This window comes from Oryctolagus cuniculus, chromosome 8 (assembly GCF_964237555.1).
Source record: "Oryctolagus cuniculus chromosome 8, mOryCun1.1, whole genome shotgun sequence".
Taxonomy (NCBI): domain Eukaryota; kingdom Metazoa; phylum Chordata; class Mammalia; order Lagomorpha; family Leporidae; genus Oryctolagus; species Oryctolagus cuniculus.
In genome coordinates this window covers 62,844,717-62,867,719 of record NC_091439.1, presented here as the reverse complement: position 1 = coordinate 62,867,719, position 23,003 = coordinate 62,844,717, and the positions used below count along the sequence as shown (strand labels likewise).

Sequence of the window (23,003 nt, the reverse complement as noted above, 5' to 3'; positions counted from 1 at the left end):
TCCTAAAGAAACTGTAGAGCACCATGATTTCATATTCAAACTCAATTCCCAAGTCTCTGGATGTCACACATCTCTTCACAAAGGAGTCTGCTGAGTAGCACATGTGATCAGTTATGATGTGTTACCCAGTCAGAATACACCTACCAATGTTATTTTCACACGAAATTTGAACTAACCTTCTCTTTCCATGACCCTGTAGAGACACAACTCTCCTCCCAGTTACACCAAAATGGCCCCTGTTCTCTTTCCAGCTAACAGGGCTCAGCAAACAAGGAGGGTCCTGGCTATTTGGCTTTCAAAACACATGAAGGTTTACGTATATTCAGAAATAAACCTAAATTTAAAATCATAATGCTGTCAATTTCAAGAAGTATAATATAGACTCCCCACCATTCACATTTCAGTAATGATATAAATTTTGGACCAAAATAACAAAACAGAGCCAACTATTAAATATAGCTTAGAAGTTCTCTACAGAGAAGAGAATAATTTCTATGTGCACTGAAATACTCAAATTATTGTATTAGTCTCTATACCTACGGGTTAAGTTGTCTGGAATTTATTACCAGTGCTTGACGAAAGGGAAACAGAAGCATATGTTAAAAGCTTCCACTGAGGTGAGAATCACCATGGAAACTAGGACTTAAACCAGCATCACTAAACTGATTTATTTCTCAATGAACTTTTTATTTAATTCATTCTTTCTGTCTTTTTATAGCTTTGCTTTCTTGGGTAAGTTGATTGACCCTAAGGTGTTCAGGTCAATTTTGCTAGGGATAATATAGCTACAAAAAGTACATAAGTTTTGTGATAATAACTGGGTTCTGAGCACATAATTTGAGCCAGGGTAAGTGGTTTACATACACTGTCTTTTTAATTATTTGTTAATCAAAGTAATACAGGTAATGAAAAATATTACATTTTATTGAGTTAGTACATGTAAACTAAATTTATAAGTGCACGGAATACAGCAAATGTTCCGTCAGTGTAATCATTCAGCTTATATACATACATTTTTTTTTTTTGACAGGCAGAATTAGACAGTGAGAGAGAGAGACAGAGAGAAAGGTCTTCCTTCCATTGGTTCACCCCCAAAATGGCCCCTATGGCCAGTGCGCTGCACCGATCCGAAGCCAGGAGCCAGGTGCTTCCTCCCGGTCTCCCATGCAGGTACAGGGCCCAAGCACTTAGGCCATCCTCCACTGCCCTCCCGGGCCACAGCAGAGAGTTGGACTGGAAGAGGAGCAACCAGGACACAATCTGGCGCCCCAACCAGGACTAGAACCCGGGGTGCCGGTGCCGCAGGTGGAAGATTAGCATAGTGAGCTGCAGTGCCGGCCTCTGCTTATATTTTAGTTCAAACAACCATCCCATGTGTAAGGCCCATTTCTTCACCCCACAGATGAGGAAACTAAGAATGAACAGTCATGTTACTTGTCCATGACTCCCCAACTAACAAGTGACAGAATTAAAATTTCAGCCCAAGTGGGTCTGACTGCAGAGGCAAAATCATTCACCATTATGCTGTACTCTCTATTTGTGGTTAAAGATCTAAGAAACTCACTAAGTAAACTGATGACAATTCTGCGTTATTTTTTAACTCAGTTCACAGAACTAAATCCTTAGAGGCCTTATCAATGCTCACTTGATTTTTTTTCTCCAACTACTCAGTTAGGTATTAAATGAAAAAGTCGAGGTGTTAAATATTTGGACTTTGAAGGCATCATTCTACTTTTCAGGTTAACACCTTTGATCTCAATTCACAGATTTTTGTTTTTGTTCTTAAACTTCAGGCCAAGAGAAACAACAGAGGATCTTTGGAAACAGACAGAAACCAAATTAAACAAGGCTCCATTCTGAAGGTTTTCAAGGTTCCCAAATCCCATCATCACACAGGTAATTCAATGATAGTTTCACTTCCTTATAAAGCAAATCTCAAGTCTCAGAAAACCCATTTGGCAACTGAAACAGACAACTGGGAATAGTTTGAGAATAAATTAATTAGCTTCAATTACCAGCAGGAATCTACTGTTATTTGGAGAAGGAAATGGGAAAACTCTGAAAACAGCATAGTTACTAAGGTTGTCTAAAATCTAGTAACATTCTCTCTCTTTCCTTTACTATGTTGTATTGTAAATGATCCTAACTCTGGCTGTTTTTACTCAAAGGTGCACACCCCTTGAGGAAACATCACCCTGAATACAAATAACTTGCAAAGTCTTACTGCCAGGCACTAGGGGTTGCTTTTATTTTCCCTGTGGAATGTCCACAATTCTCAACCTCAGGCTTTACTTTCCACTTCTCTTTGTATTCCCATTTTCCTACCCTAACTCCTACTGCCACAAAAAGAAATTGATAATGCAAAGAATTCAGTAGTATGTTAAATTTAAAAGCAACCCCTTGAAACTATAGCCTCAGTAGAAAAGCAATGGGTATTTATGATGTTGAAACTAAATCCCTGTTCCTCAAAAACTCCCAACATGGTTATAATCAGGAAACAGAAATACAGCCTGAACCATGGAAACCATGACACAGGCAAAATCCCACCCAGGGACCCTACTTTCTGCATCTAGACCAATTGAGGAAAGGAGTTTACCTCCCCCTCTCCTGGTGAGTGCAGGAGAAAGTTAGAACTCCCTCCTGAGCCCAATGTCTTGCCTATATGCCTATAGACAGAGTTAGGGACTTTGTTAAAGTACTCAGCTTCCCTACTCCCCCATCCTTGCATCAACTCATTCCCCAGCACCTACACACCAACCTCTTTCTCCAGTGTAGAGCAGTCAGGAATTTGGTTATTTCACAGGTATGTTAAAGTATGATTTCCATGCTAAACCGCCAGAAGAGAGAAAGAACTCATTGGCAGAAAATTCCAGAGTGATAATTAGACTGAAAGTTTTCCCACTATACATAGGAAGGCACTTCAAAGAGTTCATGGAAAATGGAAATAAAACATGTTATTTTTCATGCAGACAACTTCAAAACCCACACATGATTTTTTACATAATATGCACTTTCCACGAACTTTTTGAAGACCCTTCCTATGTACTAATTTTGAATTTTTGCACCAAAATAAATACATTTTTTAATTCCATTTTGCATAAATTTTTCAAGATACCTGTGTAGTTGTTTTCCTCGCATACAAACTCTTTCTAGAGACAAGAGGACTACTGTTGCTTAATACATAATCTCTGGTAGGCAAAAAGTATCATATAATAAATAAAAAATAGGGAGCTGTGGAGTAGTGGGCAAAGCTTCTGCCTGCAGTGCCAGGATCCCATATGGGCACTGGTTCATATCCCAACTGCTTCACTTCCAATGCAGCTCCCTGTTAATGCACCTGGGAAAGCAGAGGAAGATGGCCCCAGTACTTGGGCCCCTGCATCCAAGTGGGAGACCTGGAAGAAACTCCAGGCTCCTGGCTTCAGATTGGCCCCGCTCCAGCCAATGAAGCCATTTGGAGAGTGAACCAGCAGATGGAAGACCTCTGTGTCTCTGTCTCTCTCCCTCTGCTTCTCTGTAACTCTGTCTCTCAAATAAATAAGTCTCTTAAAAAAAAAAGAAATAAAAAAATAAAACTTCATCCTATTAAAGAGAATGTTTACAACTCCCAGGAAAACCATCTTGTAATTAACAGTGCAAAGACATTTGGTAGAAAAATATATTCAATCAATTTGTAATTTAAAAAAAACAAACCAGGTAGGCAAAATTGACTGACTTGTATCTCTTTCAGGAGGCATTTCCAAGCCAAAATGACTCTCAGCCTATATTCACTTGGCAATCATACATGAACTTGTGATGCCTTCCAGTGGTTGCTTCAGGGATTACTGTAGTGTTGCCTTGCATGCTTGCTTCGCACAGGTTTCCATCTTATGTCCTAACGCTATCAAAAGGTCTCTGAGGACAAGGACCAGTCACTGTAGCCATTGCAGCCGAGCAAGGTGCCAGACAAGTATTCAACCATTAGTAACCTCTGTCTGGTTTACAGCATCTGAGGTAATGGTCTCTGTGGGTAGGGAAATACTGCTTCCTAGACTATAACGACAGTACAGTATTTAAGACTGCTCTTACTTCGTGACATCGGTCCAGCTGCTAAACTTCTCTGTGCTACATTTTTTTTGTGCATAAAATTTAGGTAATAATGGGACTTTTTCCCCCCTAGATTGATTTATTAAATACCATAGAACAACTGGATAAAAAGGTATGTCATATAATAATCGATTCATAAATCTTAGCTCTAATTATTTACATTATATACAAAAAGGTCCATGTGACTCAGAATAGTAGTTAAGTGTGCAAATGTGGGAGTTAAATTGAAAACAATTTTGTCGCTCCCCCTCTTCGTGGAGGAACGACACTAAACCCTGCCTAGGCTTCATATCCGAGTCACGGCACCATTATGTCGCTCTCCCTCTTCGTGGAGGAACGACACAGGACCCTGCGCTGTTCTTCTGTCTGCTCGGCCCTCCCCGGGTTTGCTGCTGGTCCTTCCCAGGTTGGCTGCTGGTCCTTCCCGGGTTGGCTGCTGGTCCTTCCCGGGTTGGCTACCATCCCTTCCACCTCCGTGGAAGGGCGGTTCCCCCTGCCACATTCCCCACTTCCGCGGGGGAGCGGCACACCGCCGGCCGGCTCTCTCGGGGGCTGCACAGGTGTTCCCCTTAGATGTTCCTGGTGCATGCCGTCTCTCTCCTCCTTTATAGTCCTCTTCCACCAATCCCAACTCTGCTACCCACACGCCGAGTACGCTGCTCTCCTCCAATCAGGAGCAGGTCCCACAGTTTATTGGTTGAACTGGAGGCAGCTGTGTAGAAGCTGTTTCCCTTCTCAGCGCCATATTGTGGGAGAGCAGATGCATAGAATAAGTCTTAACTCCAGTAACTTAGTCTAGTCCGAGTTGCTCCCCACAAATTTAAAGTGTTTTCCTATATGGATTCCAATCACACCTGATATCAAAGCAAATTAATCGCTTGACATTACAGTCAAATCAAGCATGAGTGTCCTTATTAACCCCAAACCCTGAAACACAATCAACACACTGTATACAGCCTGCATGAGAGTAATAGATCGACTGGAACAAGGCTATTGTCTTAGAAGTTTCTTGACTAGAAACCCAAGCACAACCTCACCCTGCTGACTCAGCCTTCCAGTTACTCACCTGAACCATCAGGCTGGAACACATTCCTACTAGGTTAACCCTCAGCGTTTCTCAGCACATAAAGGCAAAAAAAAAAAAAAAAAAGAAAAAAGAAAAAAGGAAAAAAAGCAGATTCTCTTTATCTCCTCTGTCCATAGTCAGTGCTTCCAAGAACCTCCCTTGTCTACTCTGTTATTGCCCCATCTCATAAAAAAAGATTCAATAGCTGACAACAAACAATACACACACACATACACACACACACACATATCATCTGTTTGCTATACACCACCAGCCTGGCGACCCATGAATAGGGGCCAAAAGTTCCCTCACTGCCTCTCCCTCTGGCATAACAAGGCCAGAAGAAAATGAAGGAGAAGATCAAATAATACCTAAATGACTGCCAGGGGTAAAAGGTTGAAGGAGGGGCCTGCGCTCATGGCCTAGCAGGTAAAACCGCTGCCTGAGTGCCGGCATCCCATAGGGGCACAGGTTCAAGACCCGGCTGCTCCACTTCCAATCCTGGGAAGGCAGTGAAAGATGGCTCAAGTTCTTGGGCCCCTGTACCCATGTGGGAGACCTGGAAGAAGCTTCTGGCTCCTGGCTTTGGATTGGCCCAGGTCTGGCCACTGTGGCCATTTGGGGAGTGAACCAGCGGATGGAAGACCTCCCTCTCTTGCTCTGCCTCTGCCTCTCTGTAGCTCTTTCAAATAAATAAATAAATCTTAAAAAAAGAAAGGCTGAAGGATATAACATCTGTTCTGGGGGTCTTCTGCATACCCTTGGTCCATGCCTGCTCTTTCAGAAGGTTCTGGAGGCAGTTTTATTTTACCTTCTGATTGTCTCCCGGTTTAAGTGGTCATCACAACCCATGCAGTCTACTGCAGCTGCCTCCCTAGCTTCATTCGTGACCCACTCTACCACGTTCCACACTCCCATGTCAGATTAATTTTATGAAAACACAAGTCTGATAGCATCCCACATTTGTGATTCTTAAATTAGCCCTAAATCATTCAATTGTTCATTATGGCTATGTATGTATATGTTATACTTCCTCTAATAAACCATCAAGTCATATGAGCCCCAAATGATCTCACTCATCTTAAACAATCTTCATTCATTTATTCAAAGATTTATTTCATGAATACATGGTATGACCCAGGCACCACACTACTCCCAAGATAGATGAGTCAGGCCATTGTCTTCAACTTGTTTAAAATCTTTTGGGGATGGAGAGGGAGGCAGCCAGAGGTATAGCCATGTAAATAAAAAATTGCAATACAGAGGCCAGTGCCGTAGCGTAGTAGGCTAAGCCTCTGCAGTAGTGCCTGCAACTCATATAGGCACCACTTCGTATCCCAGCTACTCCTCTTCTGACCCAGCTCTCTGCTTATGGCCTGGGAAAACAGTAGAGGATGCACCTGTGTGGGAGACCCAGCAGAAACTCCTGGCTCCTACCCTCAGATTGGCCCCAATTCCAGCCATTGCAACCACTTGGGGAGTGAATCAGCGGACAGTAGACCTTTCTCTCTGTCTCTCCCCCCTCTATCTATAATTCTACCTCTTAAACAAATAAAATCTTTTTTTAAAAAAAGAAAATTTTAATACATATAAAATCATTTGCATATTATAATGTGATTACAGTATATATAAGATTATGTTATATTGATTACACAGGCACCAATTAATACAGGGTCACTAAAAGGGACTCCTGCTAAACTTTTGAGAGGGTCAATTCTTCTGCAAAGAAATCATGCCTGCACTGTTTCCTGAGCATAGCAGGTACATATGGAGAAGCAGATACCATAAACAGTCCGGGAAGACTGCATCAGTGGCACAAGGTGAGGTTTGAGAATAATACAGGAACCAGATCATAAACAGGCTATTAAGCCACATGAGTGTTTGACGTTTATCTTCAAGGGACTGGACTGTTCTAACGAGATGAGTGATAATGATCACAGCTGTACTTTGTCCATCCTAAACAGAGTATGGCAGTAATTCAAAATATCTTCTGGACACATGAATAAAGTGACATAAGTATAATAAAAATATTTCAGTAATTCAGAAAATAGAGAGATAAATGAATCAGGACTGGCTGTGATGTCCCACAAGTGTTTTATGGCAAGTTTTAATTGGGTTTTATTAAAATACAAAGTTTGATAGCTAAAAGAACAACACTCCAGGGACCAGTGCTGTGGTGCAGCAGGTTAACAACCTGGTCTGAAGCACTGGGATCCCATATGGCACCAGCTGCTCTTCTTCTGATCCAGCTCTCTGCTGTGGCCTGGGATAGCAGTAGATGATGGCCCAAGTCCTTGGGCCCCTGCACCCATGTGGGAGACCTGGAAAAGGCTCCTGGCTCCTGGCTTTGGATTGGTGCAGCTGCAGCCGTTGCGGCCATCTGGGGAGTTAACCAATGGATGGAAGACCTCTCTCTCTGTCTCTACCTCTCTCTATAACTCTTTCAAATAAATTAAAAAAAAAAAAAAACTTTTTAAAAAAACACTCCAGTCAGAGGCATGAAGGGTTCAAGAAAAATAATGACCTAAAATTGGGTAAGCAAAATTGTGCAGAAAATGAATTAATGGAAGAACAAATAGCTTCATTGGTGGGTACCAGGTCTGGAAAGGCAGGATGGCACAGGGGCAACAGCACCTTGAATGGCAGGCTCAGGATTTAGACTTTGCCAGTGAAAAGATGGTTTATGCAATTTTTCAAAGAAGAGAATACTTGGGAGCAGGCGCTGTGGCACAGCGGGTAAAGCTACTACCTGCAACACCAGCATCCCATATGGGCGTTGGTTTGAGTCCCGGCTGCTTCACTTCCAATTCAGCTCCCTGCTAATGGCCTGAGAAAGGCAGCAGAAGATGGCCCAAGTGTTTGGGCCCCTGCCACCCATGGGAGAGAACCTAGTTCCTGGCTTCAGTCTGGTTCAGCCCTAGCCATTGAAGCCATCTGGGACGTGAACCAAAAGATGAAAGATTCCTCTCTCTCCCCCTTCCCTCCCTTTCTCTCTCTCTCTCTCTCTCCCTCTCTTTCTTTCCTTCTCTCTGATGTTCAAATGATTAAAATCATTGAGAGAGAGAGAGGAAGAGAGAGAACTGTTGCTTTAGGAATACTTAAATTGTGAAAGGTTTAAAACAAGACTCTGGCAACCAAATAATAGTAGGCATGTGAAAGAAAAAAATATATAATGCAGGAGATGGGCTGCAAGATCATTTTTCAAAAGAGTTAGGAGGAAAGACAAACAAAAGTTGAAGGTTGAGTGAGTGTCAGCATGACACAAAGGTCACTTCTCACTTCCACCTACCACTCACTCCCACACATCCGGCACCCCACAAGCATTCCTTCAAGCCTGGTTGTCTGAATGGAGGCATTCCCAACAGCTTACTGGGAAAATCTGGAGAATGATGTTCTTTGCTTTTACAAGAATTTTTACCCAGTGTCTTATCATAAGAACTTGGAAGGAAGCTTTTGAGAAGACAATGTGAAGGAAAGGGAACATTTGGAGAATGAGAAAGGACTATCTGAACAAGCCAAAGGCGGCCATGGGGCCATTCTTAAATTCCCTAGATCGTTAACCCAGAGGTAGTCAGACATGGGGGCCCTGTGTATTCTAGGAACCCCAGTGAATAGATCAGGCCTCTACACACCCTTGGGGCCCCAGAGATCCACTTGGTTAAAAGGGTTCCCTCTTCTCTGTTGTTTGGGTTACCTGTTATACTTACTCTTTGTACCCTCAGCAGCTATAAGAAGAAAAAGGAAAACTGAATTGTTCTATTGTCTCAAGTTTGAACTTAGACCATTTTGGTTTCCCAAAGCAACAAGTTAATAAATAGTACCTAGGATTGCTTAAAAATATATTAGAAAAATCTTATAAAATTGCCTAACCTCCAGAGTTCAGTTAGTCTTTCACCTGAGAGAAGCAAAAGAACACTGTCCTTTGTAGGTACATCTTCTGGAACGTCCTTGAAATTTCTGGCCCATAAAAATAAATCTTATTTTCTTAACCTTTTTTAATGTAAGAAAAATCAAACAGAACATTGTTTATTCTACTCTGTTCCAAGTGAGGAAACGGAAGGTGCATTCTTTAAGGTATGGAGACACTAACAGCCTTAAATTTTACTCCACATTGTTTGATGACATATTGGACCATACATGAATGCTTTGGCTCAAGTCCACCAATTACCAGCAAATTAATGCATTCTTCTAGGTTGGCTTTTCATTTGTCATCATTTAACCCATGATTGTTGTTTTCATTAGGATATTTTAGAACATCAAATAGACGTTTATTAAAGCCTGATTACGTGGTAAGTTTTCCTTGACTGCCCTTTTGTTCCAAGACAATTATGGGCGTCTTCCTGTCTCTTTTTGATGCCCACAAAGGCCATTATGAGGGTGGTTAAATATGTAAACCTAAGAATGAGAAACAGGTATAACATACATATAATTTCCTATTGCAACATCCTATCTGTTAATAAACTGAGAATCATACTGCTAGTAAATGTACCAATTTGTTTAAATAATTTAGGCATGTTTTTCATTGTCTTTGCAAGAGTGGCTTGGGGGTCTTCTGCCCTTTTAAAATTCTACAACACTTCCAGTCCGCAAGATAAGGTGATCATTTACGTCAAAACAGCCAGTATGTGGGCTACAGATACGCAGCTTCAAGTCCCTCTGCATCTCAGCAAGCACATGACTACACCTACCCAGATGTACTGGAGTCAGCTCAGCTGTTTCCCTTACTTGAAAAGAAGAGAATGGAACTAGCCAGAAAAAACTTGGGAAGTTACTTGAATTTTTTCTGAAACATCAATATAATACATGGACACTGTAATTTTTTCAATGTATCCTTTCTCAGACATTAAATGAAATATAATACTATGATCAGAACCAGAACTCCAAACAGTTTACTATAGAACATGCATAAGAGGACTGCAAGACCCTTCCAGCTCAAAGAGAGATCACCTCTGATATCCCATGGACTACTGTACATTTTAATTGACATAAGATATCATTATATCTACCTATAACATTAGCCAAAAGAATTATCTGATTAAATTTTCCTGAACTGTATTCCAAAGTCAGATCCCTTGGGAAATGCCCAGTTTCCAAGAGTGGAGTACAGTTTGGAGTACTTCACAAACATCTGGGATGACAACACCTTTGTGTAACAAATTAACATTGCCCAAAGTGACAAACAATATGGAACATACTGCATTCTGCTATTCAACACCAGTTATCAATGGCTAAGGAGAAGAAGGGGGGAAATCAGAGCACTGAGTTAGGTGAGTTTTCCAAAGGGTGGTTTGGGTAGATTGAAGAAACCACAGTTGTCTACTTTGCAATTTCAAGAAATGTCCAATCATAGAACATTATGGAAATACTAAGAAATCTCTATCTTCCTGTTTTGAAATTTGACTTTTATGTCTACCCACAGATAGGATCCTTAATTGCTCCTAGACAGTCTGATTGCCCTTGAGTCCAAGGTATAGCCAAATGCCTAGATAACGCTAGGTATATGTAAGAGAATGTATTTTTTTCTTTGAATAATTACTAAAATCAAACACGTGACCTGACTGATGATCAAAAACTAACCCTCTAAACCCAGTCTGCCACAGACTTGGGCTCAACGCTGCCTCGGATTCCCCATCCAGACAAGAGGCCCTTCTGTCCTACACGCGTCAGGTAACGTATACGCGAGCCAGCAGGACATTATGTCTTGTTTTAAATAGCGGTTGTTACCCACCAGGGTTAGCTGTTAACCGGAATAGCACGCAATTTCTTCTTCTTGCTGACTTTGTAGGAAGCCTGGAAGCCACAATCTTTCAGGGAAGATTTAAGTACATGGCTCCTAGCTAAAAAGCTGTTTCAGTGGCTTCCCGCCCTCAACAACTTCATAAACTTTCCTCTAACAATCAACACCACAAGCGCCTGGCCTCTCCACTCACTAAGCATAAAACGCAAATTTTGTGAGATTCCATGAACACCAGTCCAGTCTGGTGAAAACCAAGCAACCAAGCGACAGGAAGCACCTGATTCAAGTCTTTCTCCTGCACTTGTCCCAAATAACAGCGATTCACAAACAAGAGGAACACCCACAGCGCAGCAAGGCCGCGGACCTTACCTGGTTAAAGTGCAGCGGGCCAGGCTCCGGGGCGCCCTCACCAGGGGCGGCTCCCAGCTCCTCCAGCAGGCGCCCAAGCTGCTCCGGCGACAGGCTCCCATTTGCGCCGAACAGGCTCAGCACATCCTCACTGAAGTCCAGCCCGGGCCCTTCGGCCGCCCCTCCAATGCCTGTGGCCGCCAGCAGCAGGAGGCTGGCCACTGCCTCTCCGGGAGCCATCCTGGCCGGGGCTGCCCCCCACCCCCGAGTTCCTGCTTCGGGCTGACGCGCACTGGGTCGTGCGCGGGCGCAGCGGGGGCCGAGCCCTAGGGCGCACGGGTCAGGCGGCGGTGCTTGTCGGAGTCAGCCGTGGCGCGGGGCACCCCTGGTCCTCCACCGCCTTCCACACAGCAGCAGCTCGCGACCTTCGGGGCATTGAAGTGACAGCGCGGCAGGGGAGTGATAGGCAGAGTGGGCCCACCCCCACCCTGGGGGCCTCCTGGAGAACCTGAGATAAAGGGGACAAAGGGGGACAGAGATAAAGGCCACTGGGCCACCAGCTGGCCAGTCCCAGGAGCACTGCCGGAGCCTTCGGACGGCGGACCGGGCATGGGGCCAGCTGCCCCGGAGCCGGGTTTGCAAAAGCCCCAGGATTTGCTTACTGTGTGATGACACGTGCTCCTCCCGGATGTGAAGCGGCAAGCCACGCCACTGCTTAGGAAGAGCTAAAAGCACACTAGGGGCAGCTCCCCGCCGCCCCTTCCTGTCTCCACACTGCGTTCCTTCCGCAGCACACTTAGGAGCAGGGAGACGCGCGGACTCCTAGCAGCTGCAGCAAGCGGCCCCTCGGGAGGCCGGGGGTTTGGGCGTCTGGATGAGACTCACCCCCTTGTCCCCGGATCTCTTTGGGCTTGGCAAGTGACTGGCAGGGACTCCCTAGCCTCTCACCTTTTCTGTTTCTGACTCTCCTCTGGTGCGGCTTTCTCTGTGGGTCTAACTGGGGTCAACAGCGCCCCCCACAACTTGCTTGCTCTTGCTCTTGCCCTTGCTCTCCCCCTCTCTGCCCCTCTCTTTCTCTCTCCTCTTTTTCCCCTCACCCTCCGTCTTTCTCTCTCTGCTCCTTTATCTCTTGCAAGTCCGCTGTGCAACTCCTGCGCCCGGCCCTTGCGCCCTTTGCAGATAAGGGGAGGAGGGCGGGTCCACGCCTCCGCAGCCTGTGGGGACACAGTACCCGGGGCGCACCAAGCCTGCCCCCTTTGGCCGCGCAGCTCCCTCCCAGCCTCAGCCGCTCACTTCCCACCATCACCACAAGGGTTACCTTCATGTCGGGGTCCCGAGCCCCCTTTGTGGATCTAGGTGAAGATCCGCCTTTTTGTTACCTTGCTGAGTCGAGCTTCCTGTATAGAGTCTGGTGCTGGTCCCATTATCTAAGAGATTAACAGGAACTGCCTTTTAGTCTGGCTTCTTAAAAATCAGAGAAAGAGGAAACCAAATCTGTGGCCTGGGGGCCAGCTAAGCTGACCCAGCACTGCCCAGGGAAGGCTTTTCCTGACCCCGCTCAGGATATCCGCTGATCAGAAGCAATGTTTATTTGTTCCAATGAGGGTTCAAGACAAGCTGGCTTAGGTGTGAGGTCAACAGGTTTATGTAATGCGAATGCAGTGTTTGGGAACAAAGGTTGTGTCTGGTAGATAAATTGTCCAAAAAAATAAAAAAAAAAAAAATAGAACGGTGCTCTGCTTTCCATGGCTAAGGACAACTGGAATGCAAAGTGCTGTTCTTGACTTCTGTGGGGTGAGTACCCAGCCTTGCTACAGCAGCACATTGAAGAGACACTCAGTCCAGACACGGACACTGGAAAGAGGAAGTGGTCTCCTTCTCCCGGGAGGAATGTAAACGCCACAGAGATGAGGAGGGAAGATTCCAGAAGGATGGGATCTGGTTGGCACAACGGAGAAGTTAGACCCGGGGGAAGGAGGGCGACCTGTAGAGCAGTAGCTAAAATATCCTCAGTGTACAGGGAGGAGGGCAGCCAGCCAGGTAAGAGTCCAAGGGGGGAAGTGTGGAATTAGTGGGGAGGAGTTGGCAGCAGATAGAGATTTCATATAAGGAAAATCATTAGGTAAGCAAATATATTAATGATTATAGGCACCAGTTTTCTCACTGTCAGGAAAGGGAGTGCAAATATGGAGAGGGAGAAAGGTAGGGTGAGCTTCGTGCTGTTGGGTTGGAATTGGAGACATCAGTGTGTATGAGTGATTTCCAGGATGGGAACAGGATCATTGAGTTTTGTTGTTGTTGTTGTTGTTGTGTTGTTGTTGTTTTTGGTTTTTTTTTGTTGTTGTTGTTGTTGTTGTTGTTTTACAGGCAGAGTAGACAGTGAGAGAGAGAGAGACAGAGAGAAAGGTCTTCCTTTGCCATTGGTTCACCCTCCAATGGCCGCTGCAGCCGGCGTGCTGCGCTGATCCGATGGCAGGAGCCAGGTACTTATCCTGGTCTCCCATGGGGTGCAGGGCCCAAGCACTTGGGCCATCCTCTACTGCACTCCCAGGCCACAGCAGAGAGCTAGCCTGGAAGAGGGGCAACCAGGACAGAATCCGGCACCCCGACTGGGACTAGAACCTGGTGTGCTGGCGCCGCAAGGCGGAGGATTAGCCTAGTGAGCCAGGGCGCCCGCCGGGAACAGGATCATAAATAATGCTTGGCTCCGTCTGCGGAGAAGGCTGAGAACAACACCAGCATAACAGCCCTGAGAATGGCCAGGGCACAGAACTTGGCCTGCACATACTATTCTCTACTGAACTGGGCCAGGACTCCCTGAAAAGAGGCTGATTCCAGTACTGGGAAGGCAAAAATCAGGATAAATCTGAAATAAAGCCAGGAAATGGTCAAAGAATGTAGGAAGTACACATTAAATTATTCTGGGGAAATAAAGCTTCGCATCAGCAAACTGTGTCTCTCAGATGGCTCGGGAGGAAAAGATTGTGTTACTGTACTTGCAGTTTTTGTCTAGGATGCCAGCATCCCATGTCAGAGCATGGGTTCTTATGCTGGCTGCTCTGCTTCAGGCTAAAGTGCCTGGGAAGGCAGCAGAGGTTAGCCCAAAACTTGGACCCCTGCCACACACATAGGAAACCCAACTAGAGTTCCTGATTCTTGGTTTGGGCCTGGCACAGCCTTGGCTGTTATGAGTGTTTGCAGAGTGAACCAGCAAATGGAAGATCTCTCTCTCTCCCTCTCTCTCTTCCTCATTCTCTCTGTTGCTCTGGCTTTTAATATGTAAGTAAATCTTTTCAAAATAGCAAAAATAAAAATTAAACAGAATATTAAGAAGGGAAGAAGAAAGGTTTGCACAAGCAAATATATTGAAAACTAGCATTTTGCTAAAATGCAAACTTGTTAATTTTAATCATTACACATTTTCAGCATTTACATCAGTCTATGCTGCCTGGAAATACAAGAATGGAAAAGTACACCTTATTTTATCTCTAAGAAGCCAGTAGTTACAGGTTAGAGAGAAGTGAGAGGACTGTTGTGGCAGTTTTAGGGGTTGCAGTGGAGAGAGATGGGAGCACCTAGGTCTGTAGATGACAGTGAGCAAATAATTCAGAGCAGGTAACCCCTGAGCTTGAAGGAAAGCAGAACAGTGAGAGAGAGACTAGATGTGGAGACACATTCAAGAAGGGAAATGCAAAGTAAGAAGTCCTGAGAGAGTTGCAGGAGACTTCTTGGAACTGGAGACCCGAGGGCAGAAAAGCAGGGTCTGGCAGAAGTGGAGGGAAGTCCCAAATTCCCACTGGGTCAAAAACGCTTTCTTGGGAGCAGCTGTCTGGCCTGGTGGATGCCGGTTAAGACACCAGCATCCAATAGAGAATACCTAAGTTCCATACCCAGTTCCAACTCTTGACCCCAACTCCTTTCTAATGCAAACCCTGGGAAGCAACAATGATGGTTCAAATGGTTCCTTGCTACCTAAGTACCTAGATGGAGAGTCACTGACTCCTGGCTTCAGCCTGGCCCAACCTTGGCTATTATGGCCATTTAGGGAGTAAAACAGCAAGTGAGTGCCGTTTCTGTCTCTCTCTCCCTCTCTCCCTCTGCCTCTCAAAGAAAGAAAAGTTACTTTAAAAAACAGAAGTCTTCATCTACTGATGCTCCAAAAGATTATTTATGATCAACTGCACTAAGTATCTCAGTGAATTTATACCCCTCTTCTCCTATATTACTAGAATCAAATAACATTCAGTCGTTATTGTTGCTAATATGCCATGCTTAAATTTTTCAAACAAGAACAAGATGACTATCTGGATCATGTAGGTCTGTTCAGCCATCAGTGCTAGGGATAATAATATATAGGTAGGATCAGATTTCTGCAAGACTTTTCTGAAGTTCATCCTTAATGTATAAAATAGGTATTAAAATAATATATGCTCAGTTTACATCACTGATACCCGAAAATCAGGTAAGAAAAGATTCATGAAATACTTTATCAACTATAAAACAGAATATAGATACTATCATCAGCTAAGATGGGAGGTTAATGGGCTCTGGAAACTGGCCTACCAAACTGCCAATGGGAAAGGGGAAAGATCCACTAAAAATATTGTAGAACAAAGACTGCTTTATACCCAACAAAATTCTTGAGGTTATTTTTTTCTCCAGGATATTAAAGCACTAATCAAAACTAGAAAGAACTATAGATAACATCAAGTTTAATATGGTCTTATTTTGGAGAAGAACGCTCAGTGAAATTAAGTGACATGTAAAGTAACACATTTAAGCCCAAACCTGTCTCTTTCCATTTTATCCCCACAAAAGAAGCACTAATCAACTTCTTTTTGTTTTTAAGATTTACTTATTTATGTGAAAGGCAGAGTTAAAAAGAAGCAAAGGTGCAGAGAGAGAGAGAGAGAGAGAGAGAAGAAAGTCTTCCATCCACCGGTTCACTCCAGAGGTGGCTGAAATGGCCAGAGCTGAGCTGATCAGAAACCAGGAGCCAGGAGTTTTTCTAGGTTTCCCACGTGGGTGCAGGGACCCAAGGACTTGGGCCATTTTCTACTGTTTTCCCAGGTCATGGCAGAGAGCTGGATCAAAAGTGGAGCAGCCACGACTCGAACCAGCTCCCATATGGGATGCCGCCACTATAGGCGGCGGCTTTACCAGTAAGCCACAGTGCCAGCCCCAACATTAATCAATTTCTTAAGGATAGTGCAGATTGAGTATATCTCATCTGAAATATGCGGGATCAGAAGTGTTTCTGATTTGGGATTTTTTTGGGGGGAGAGGATTTTGGCATATTTGCAAATGTACTGTAAGATATCTTGACAATAGGAGCTAAGTCTAAACACAAAATGCATGTTTTGTATTTACCTTATTCACATGTGTGTTTCATATTCACCTATTCACATAGTCTAAGACCATTTCATACAATATTTTTAATAATTTTTGCATGAAACAAAGTTTCATGGTATGGAATTTTCTACTGTGTAATTGTATCTATGTCTCTTAAAAAACTTTTGGGTTTTGAATTTCAGGTTGTGAGATTAGAGATTCTTATCCTGTACAATTATGATGCAAATATGAATCAATTATTTAATTGAGGGGGAAATAAAAACTGGGAATTACACTGACCTCTGTTCTAGCTCCTTGTCTTCATCCTTTCTCTTCCACTCTTTCCTAATGAACCAATATTCCTGCTCTCATTCAGCTCCGCTCACATGCATCACCTACCATGGCATTTATGCTTTATAATTCTTTAAATATTTTACGATATTCCTAGAAGTACTTGGAAACCTTATAGGTGTTGCATGGAAATATAATGAATAAATTAATGGAAAAAATAAGAGGCAGGATATGTTATAAAAAATGTAAGCCAAAGTGTGTGTGTGTGTTTGTGTGTGCGTGTGTACACAAAGGTACAAACAAAGGTTTGGAGTATCTTAACTAAACTGTTCACAGTGTCTTCTCTTACAAAGTAGGACTGAAAGCAGGAAATTGACAAGAGAACAACACCTTTCCTTGGAATGAAGAATGAAGGAAATGTGTCCCTTTTCTTTATACCCTTTGATAGTATTAGAATTTTTCAAAAAGCTATGCCTTACTTTTACAATTAAAGGGATAAAAATGGTCAAAATCAGAGGGTAGTAGAAGCCTGAGTGGCCTCGCTAGGGAATAAGGAGGGGAAGACTCAGTCCTGCGTCTCCATGGGCCCAGTGGGGAGATCCCATGCTGGGTGGCTGCAGGTTTCTTTCTCACAGTAACTAGCACAAGTAGCATAGATTGCTACTTTTGTATACTTTTGTAAATGCCACTGAAAGCATCCAAGCCTTTCATTCTGTCTTTGATGGGGAATGTGGTAGGCTCAACAGCAGGCATTAATAACTCTCCCGGGAAGGGATATGTCCCCTATTGTAATTCTCTAAGGCCAAAATCTTGGTGGCAACTGAGCTGTTGGGAAATATGAGTGTGAGAACAGTTAAAAAGTTTGTTTTCAAGATAGAAACATCCTACAAAGCCTAGTGTTAAACAAATCCATGTCATGAAACTCACCAGGAGCTCCTCTCTCCTCTGAATTCTCAACCTCTTACTAAGGGACCCACATCCTCCCCTCTTCCTTCCCTTGCTGCCCTTCCTACAAGTCTGCTAAATCCAATATCTCTAGTCACACAAAAACATCAAAAATCAAGAACAAAAAAGGAGAGTTGATTGAGGCACTAGCTGTAATTTTATTTATTTTTTTTTTTTTCCGGCAATGGCACCTGGCTTATCTAACTTGCAAGGTATTTTTAACTTAAGAATTTAAATGAGACTCTGGAATTTAAAAAGCAAGCAGAGAGCACTTTCAGGAGCTTCAGCCAATATAAGAACCCTCTTGATGAGTTTCACTTCCAATCTTTTCTAGAAACCTGTTCTTACTGAAAAACAACTCTGTGGAGTGACGTGTTTACTCTCACTGTGACTAAGCACTCACCTTTCACTCTGGTAAGATGATGGGGCCTCCTGGAAAGATCTATATGCTCTCTATGGAATTCATCACAGACAATTCCAACCCAAGGTCTTCACACAGCACAGTACTGAGCAAAGAGTGATAAAACAAGAATTAGAAGAGAAATTCGAAAGAGAACACACTGGGTGTATTATAAATCTGGCTTTAGGGTTCAACCATCTAAGATCCTTTACAGTTATTAGTAACACTGAAAACTAGATACATTTATTATAGTGCTTGAGTGTGGGAAACCTGGAAGAAGTTCCTGGCTCCTGGCTTTGGATTGGCTCAGCTCCAGCCGTTGCAGCCATCTGGGGAGTAAACCAGTGGATGGAAGACCTCTCTCTCACTCTCTCTGCTTCTCTGTAACTCTGCCTTTCAAATAAATTAATTAATTTAAAAAAAGATTAGAAAAGGAAGAGGCATATATGGCATTACAAGCTTCATACACTGCACCTGGCCTCTGCGGTAAGTATGGAGCCAGAGTGAGATTGGGTTCCATGGCAAACCAGATCATATCACAGCTGTTGCTACAGTTGGTTCAGAGATGCCTGGGTTTTAAGATAATTACAGAACATTTACACCACTGTTATTGTTTACTCATCTGTTTCTGCTGACATAATAGGGCCCAGTGTTTATGATCTTAGAACCAGTACCATCAACAAAAATAATATCTATAATTACTCTCTTTAATCCACATTGAATATGATGACATAATCATTCTAGGGCAATTTGCTCTACCAGGCAGGTCTGGTCAAAGCCAACCGTGAACATTATCCTCACTGTATTATCATCATTTTCTTATAGATGTTATTTTCTTCCTATAACCATTGCTTGAATTGTTATCTGATATTTCAATTCTAGTAAGAGAACATTTGGAAAATTAATCTATTGCCTTAGCTAGGCAAGAATGTTTTGCTTACAGTCTACATTCTTAAATATTAAGAGTGGGAGCCAACCCTGTGGCACAGCAGGTTAAGCTATTTGCAATGCCAAAATCCCATATAAGCCCCACTTTGAGACCAGGCTACTCCACTCCTGATCCAGCTCCCTGCTCATGCGCCTGGGAAAGCAGTGGAAGATAGCACAAGTGCTTGGGCCCCTGCACCCATGTGGGAGATCCAGTTAGTTACAGAAGTTGCACGCTCCTGGCTTTAGTCTGGCCCAGACCCAGCTGTTGCAGCCATTCCGGCAGTAAACAGCAGATGAAATTCTCTCTCTCTCTCTCTCTCTCTCTCTCTCTAACTCTCCCTTTCACACACATAAATCCATATTTAAAATATATTTTCAGAATTAATTGAAATCAAAGACAGGTAGAAAACATAAAAATAAATTAGTTTAAATGTTGGCTTTTTAAAAGCAAGCAAGGCCAAAATTTGAAGCCATATGCAACACATATTTCAAACTTGTGATCTTTTTTTGACAGAAATATTGACATAGATGATAAACACCCCTGGATACTAAAAACTGATTTACATTTGAGAAACAAAAAGCCTCTGAAACAGACTTTTGGCCAAGAAGTCCAGGGTGAAGTCCAAAGTGACTGCAGTGTTTGATCAACCCATCAAGTGTTATGATAACCTACGTGTGCTTACTCACAGCGGATTTTTACCTTCGATTATTTTAAAGCTCTTAAAATAGTTGGGGCTTGCCTTTCCATTGATCTTTAATTGATATCACAAATATTTCTTTTAAAGAAACAAATTGAAAAACGCTATTCTCAGCTTTGCACTGACTACATAACTTTCAAAGGATATATCCTCATGACTATTTCCTACTAGTTACCCCTGGGTTATAATATGAATGTATCTAATACTTATACAGGTGTATACAAAGGTTCTTTTGACAATAATTCACATTATAAAATGTTGTGAGCATTAAAATATACTATGTATTCATAATATCTAGCATAAAGGCAAATACTAGATGCTCAGTATATTTATAAAAAGTGTATGGGTGGGGCCAGCGCCGTGACTCACTAAGCTAATCCTCTGCCTGCGGTGCCAGCATCCAATATGGGCACCAGGTTCTGGTCCCGTTGCTCCTCTTCCAGTCCAGCTCTCTGCTGTGGCCCGGGAAGGCAGTGGAAGATGGCCCAAGTGCTTGGGCCCCTGCACCTGCATAGGAGACCAGGAGGAAACACCTGGCTCCTGGCTTCAGGTTGGCACAGCGCCAGCCGTAGCAGCCATTTGAGGGGTGAACCAACAGAAAGAAAAGCTTTCTCTCTGTCTCTCTCTCTCGCTCTCTAACTCTGCCTAATAAAAAAAAAAAGTGTGTGAGTGTGTATCTCAAACTCTGTACTGTCTGCTGTGCTCTCATGTACCTTTCTCTTTTTTCAGTACTTACCACAATGCCCTAAAATCATGATAATGAGGATTATGACATTGGTCTAAATATCAAATGAGAAACACACAGTTATATGTCACTTTGGGGATATAATCTGGGAAATATATCATTCCATGATTTCATCAATACCATGGGGTATACTTATACAACCTAAGACAGTTATGACTTCACTGGACTATGTAATCTTCTGGGACCACCATCAACTATGAGGTCTATTATTGACGAAAACATCCTTATGTGGTATACGACTGTACAAACACTAAGAAAGTTTTCTTCCTATCGTCAAAACTATGATCCATCTTTATCTGAATTCTAAAACTTTTCCTTCTCTCTTCTTACAGCAAGTTCATTTTCCAAGCCTTCTTCCAAGACCAGTCCTCCATTGGCACAACAGATCCGTTGCTCTCTTGCCCACTTGAGGTCTTTGGTCTCACTGTTATTCTTTCTGTCTCCTGTACCATCAGTTTTCCCTCTGCACTAGATTATGTCCACATGCAGAAAACCTTACCTCTCCTAAGTTCCCTTGACCCTATGTCTTCCTTAAACTACCACCCTTCTCCTTGCTTCCTTCTGAGAGCAAATTTCTTGAAAAGAGTTATTACAGTTCCTGGCATCACTTCCTCCCATCCCATTCTCTAAAGTGTGTACTCTGATAAATGCCCCCCACTCTGCTCCTCCCTCCCCAGAAGCTACTTTTGATGAGGTAATGTATTGTACTTCATTTTACTTTATGACAAGTAACATTATGTATTTATTTCTCTTTTTTTAAAGATTTATGTATTCATTTGAAAGGGAGAGTTAGAGAGAGAGAGAGAGAGATCTTCCATCCGCTGGTTCACTCCCCAAATGACCACAAAGGTGGGGGCTGGGCCAAGCCAAAGCCAGGAGCCAGGAGCTTCTTCCAGGTCTCCCACGAGGATGCAGGGGCCCAAGGACTTGGGCCATCTTCTACTGCTTTCTCAGGCACATTAGCAGGCAGCTGAACTGGAAGTGGAGCAGCTTGGACTACAACTGGAGTCCATATGGGATGGCTGCGCTGCAGACGACAGCCCTACCTGCTATGCCGCAGTCTGGGCCCCATGTGTTTGTTTCTTAACGTAGCCATTGCCTGTCTCCCTTGCTACAATCTAAGTTCCAAAATAACAGGGAATTGATAGACTTTTTCACCATATTGTCGGCCCTGGTACTCACTAGGTCCTCAGTGGAAATACATCCTTGTCTAGATTACTTATCTTAAGGTTTCAAATGTACTATATTTCTTCAATAAGGCCATATTTCAATGGCTACACACATTTTTACTTTGCATGAATTGTGAGTTGATTTTAAAATAACACCCCATTCCTTTAGGGCGACTCTGCAATGAGGACATGTTCCATTGTATTCTAACTTGTGTGGCTGCAAATGTCCATACAGTACCACAGAAAGAGGTCCCAGTTGCTAATACAGCATTGCCACATTTGCCTCAAAAATCATGTATGGTTCTGGTGGCACTGCCTTGCCACTGTTTGCTTAATGCTTCAAGCTGGAAAATAATTCAGTGTGCTTTCAGGCCAAGGAAAAATCATGAAGCTGAAGACAGAACTGAAGCAGCTGCTGGTGCAAATTCACTCCAGGTATCCTCACCTGCTTTTAGATCATGAATAACATGGAGGGCTACAATTCCCATTTTTCATTTAAGCATTCACTGTTTATGGTGAGTTTTGCAAGGACCATGTTATAGTTTTTCAAGAATTTCAAGGTTTAACATTTTTATGCTTTGCAAGAACACATTGTCGGCCGGCGCCGCGGCTCACTAGGCTAATCCTCCGCCTAGCGGCGCCGGCACACCGGGTTCTAGTCCCGGTCGGGGTGCCGGATTCTGTCCCGGTTGCCCCTCTTCCAGGCCAGCTCTCTGCTGTGGCCCGGGCGTGCAGTGGAGGATGGCCCGAGTACTTGGGCCCTGCACCCCAAGGGAGACCAGGAGAAGCACCTGGCTCCTGGCTCCTGCCATCGGATCAGCGCAGTGCGCCGGCCGCAGCGCGCCGGCCGCAGCGGCCATTGGAGGGTGAACCAACGGCAAAGGAAGACCTTTCTCTCTGTCTCTCTCTCTCACTGTCCACTCTGCCTGTCAAAAAAAAAAAAGAACACATTGTCATTAATATTTTATCCCAAAGTAAAACTATGAAGTCTTTGTATTATACCTTTCACAGCCATTAACAGACTTTAATTATCATATTCACCCTATGTAATAGGGAAAAAAAAGGTATTTAACTTTTGTCTTACAGATTTAGAAGTTGAGGGAACTAAGGCATACCTAAGACATCTAAATACATAAATGACCAAATATAAACTGGTATAAAACACTTTTGACTGGCACTAGCATTGTGCTATAACAATTAAAGCTGCCACTTGGCAATGCTGGCATCCCAGATGGGCACCAGTTCATGTCCCAGCTG

The 23,003-nt window shown here is 43.4% G+C and overlaps 1 protein-coding gene and 1 long non-coding RNA gene across 7 annotated transcripts in view; one reads left to right on the top strand and one right to left on the bottom strand.

The window, feature by feature from the left end:
• Positions 1–12,756, bottom strand: part of SLC39A8 (solute carrier family 39 member 8) — an 83,879-nt gene extending 71,123 nt beyond the window's left edge. The window contains exons 1-2 of one of the 6 annotated variants that reach the window (XM_008267559.4): positions 12,617–12,756; positions 11,259–11,745 (exon numbers count right to left, since the gene is read on the bottom strand). In XM_008267559.4, coding sequence (XP_008265781.1) covers positions 11,259–11,477 — 219 coding nt within the window. In that variant the 5' untranslated portion in view covers positions 11,478–11,745; positions 12,617–12,756. The other 5 variants (XM_008267560.4, XM_008267558.4, XM_051820145.2 and 2 more) reach the window with 5 other exon arrangements.
• A 186-nt stretch (positions 12,757–12,942) lies between these two features.
• LOC103350741 (uncharacterized) lies at positions 12,943–22,222 on the top strand. Its single transcript, XR_007909427.2, has 3 exons — positions 12,943–13,031; positions 18,139–18,218; positions 22,118–22,222. It is a non-coding gene; the product is annotated as an uncharacterized lncRNA (long non-coding RNA).
• Positions 22,223–23,003: the final 781 nt, after the last annotated feature.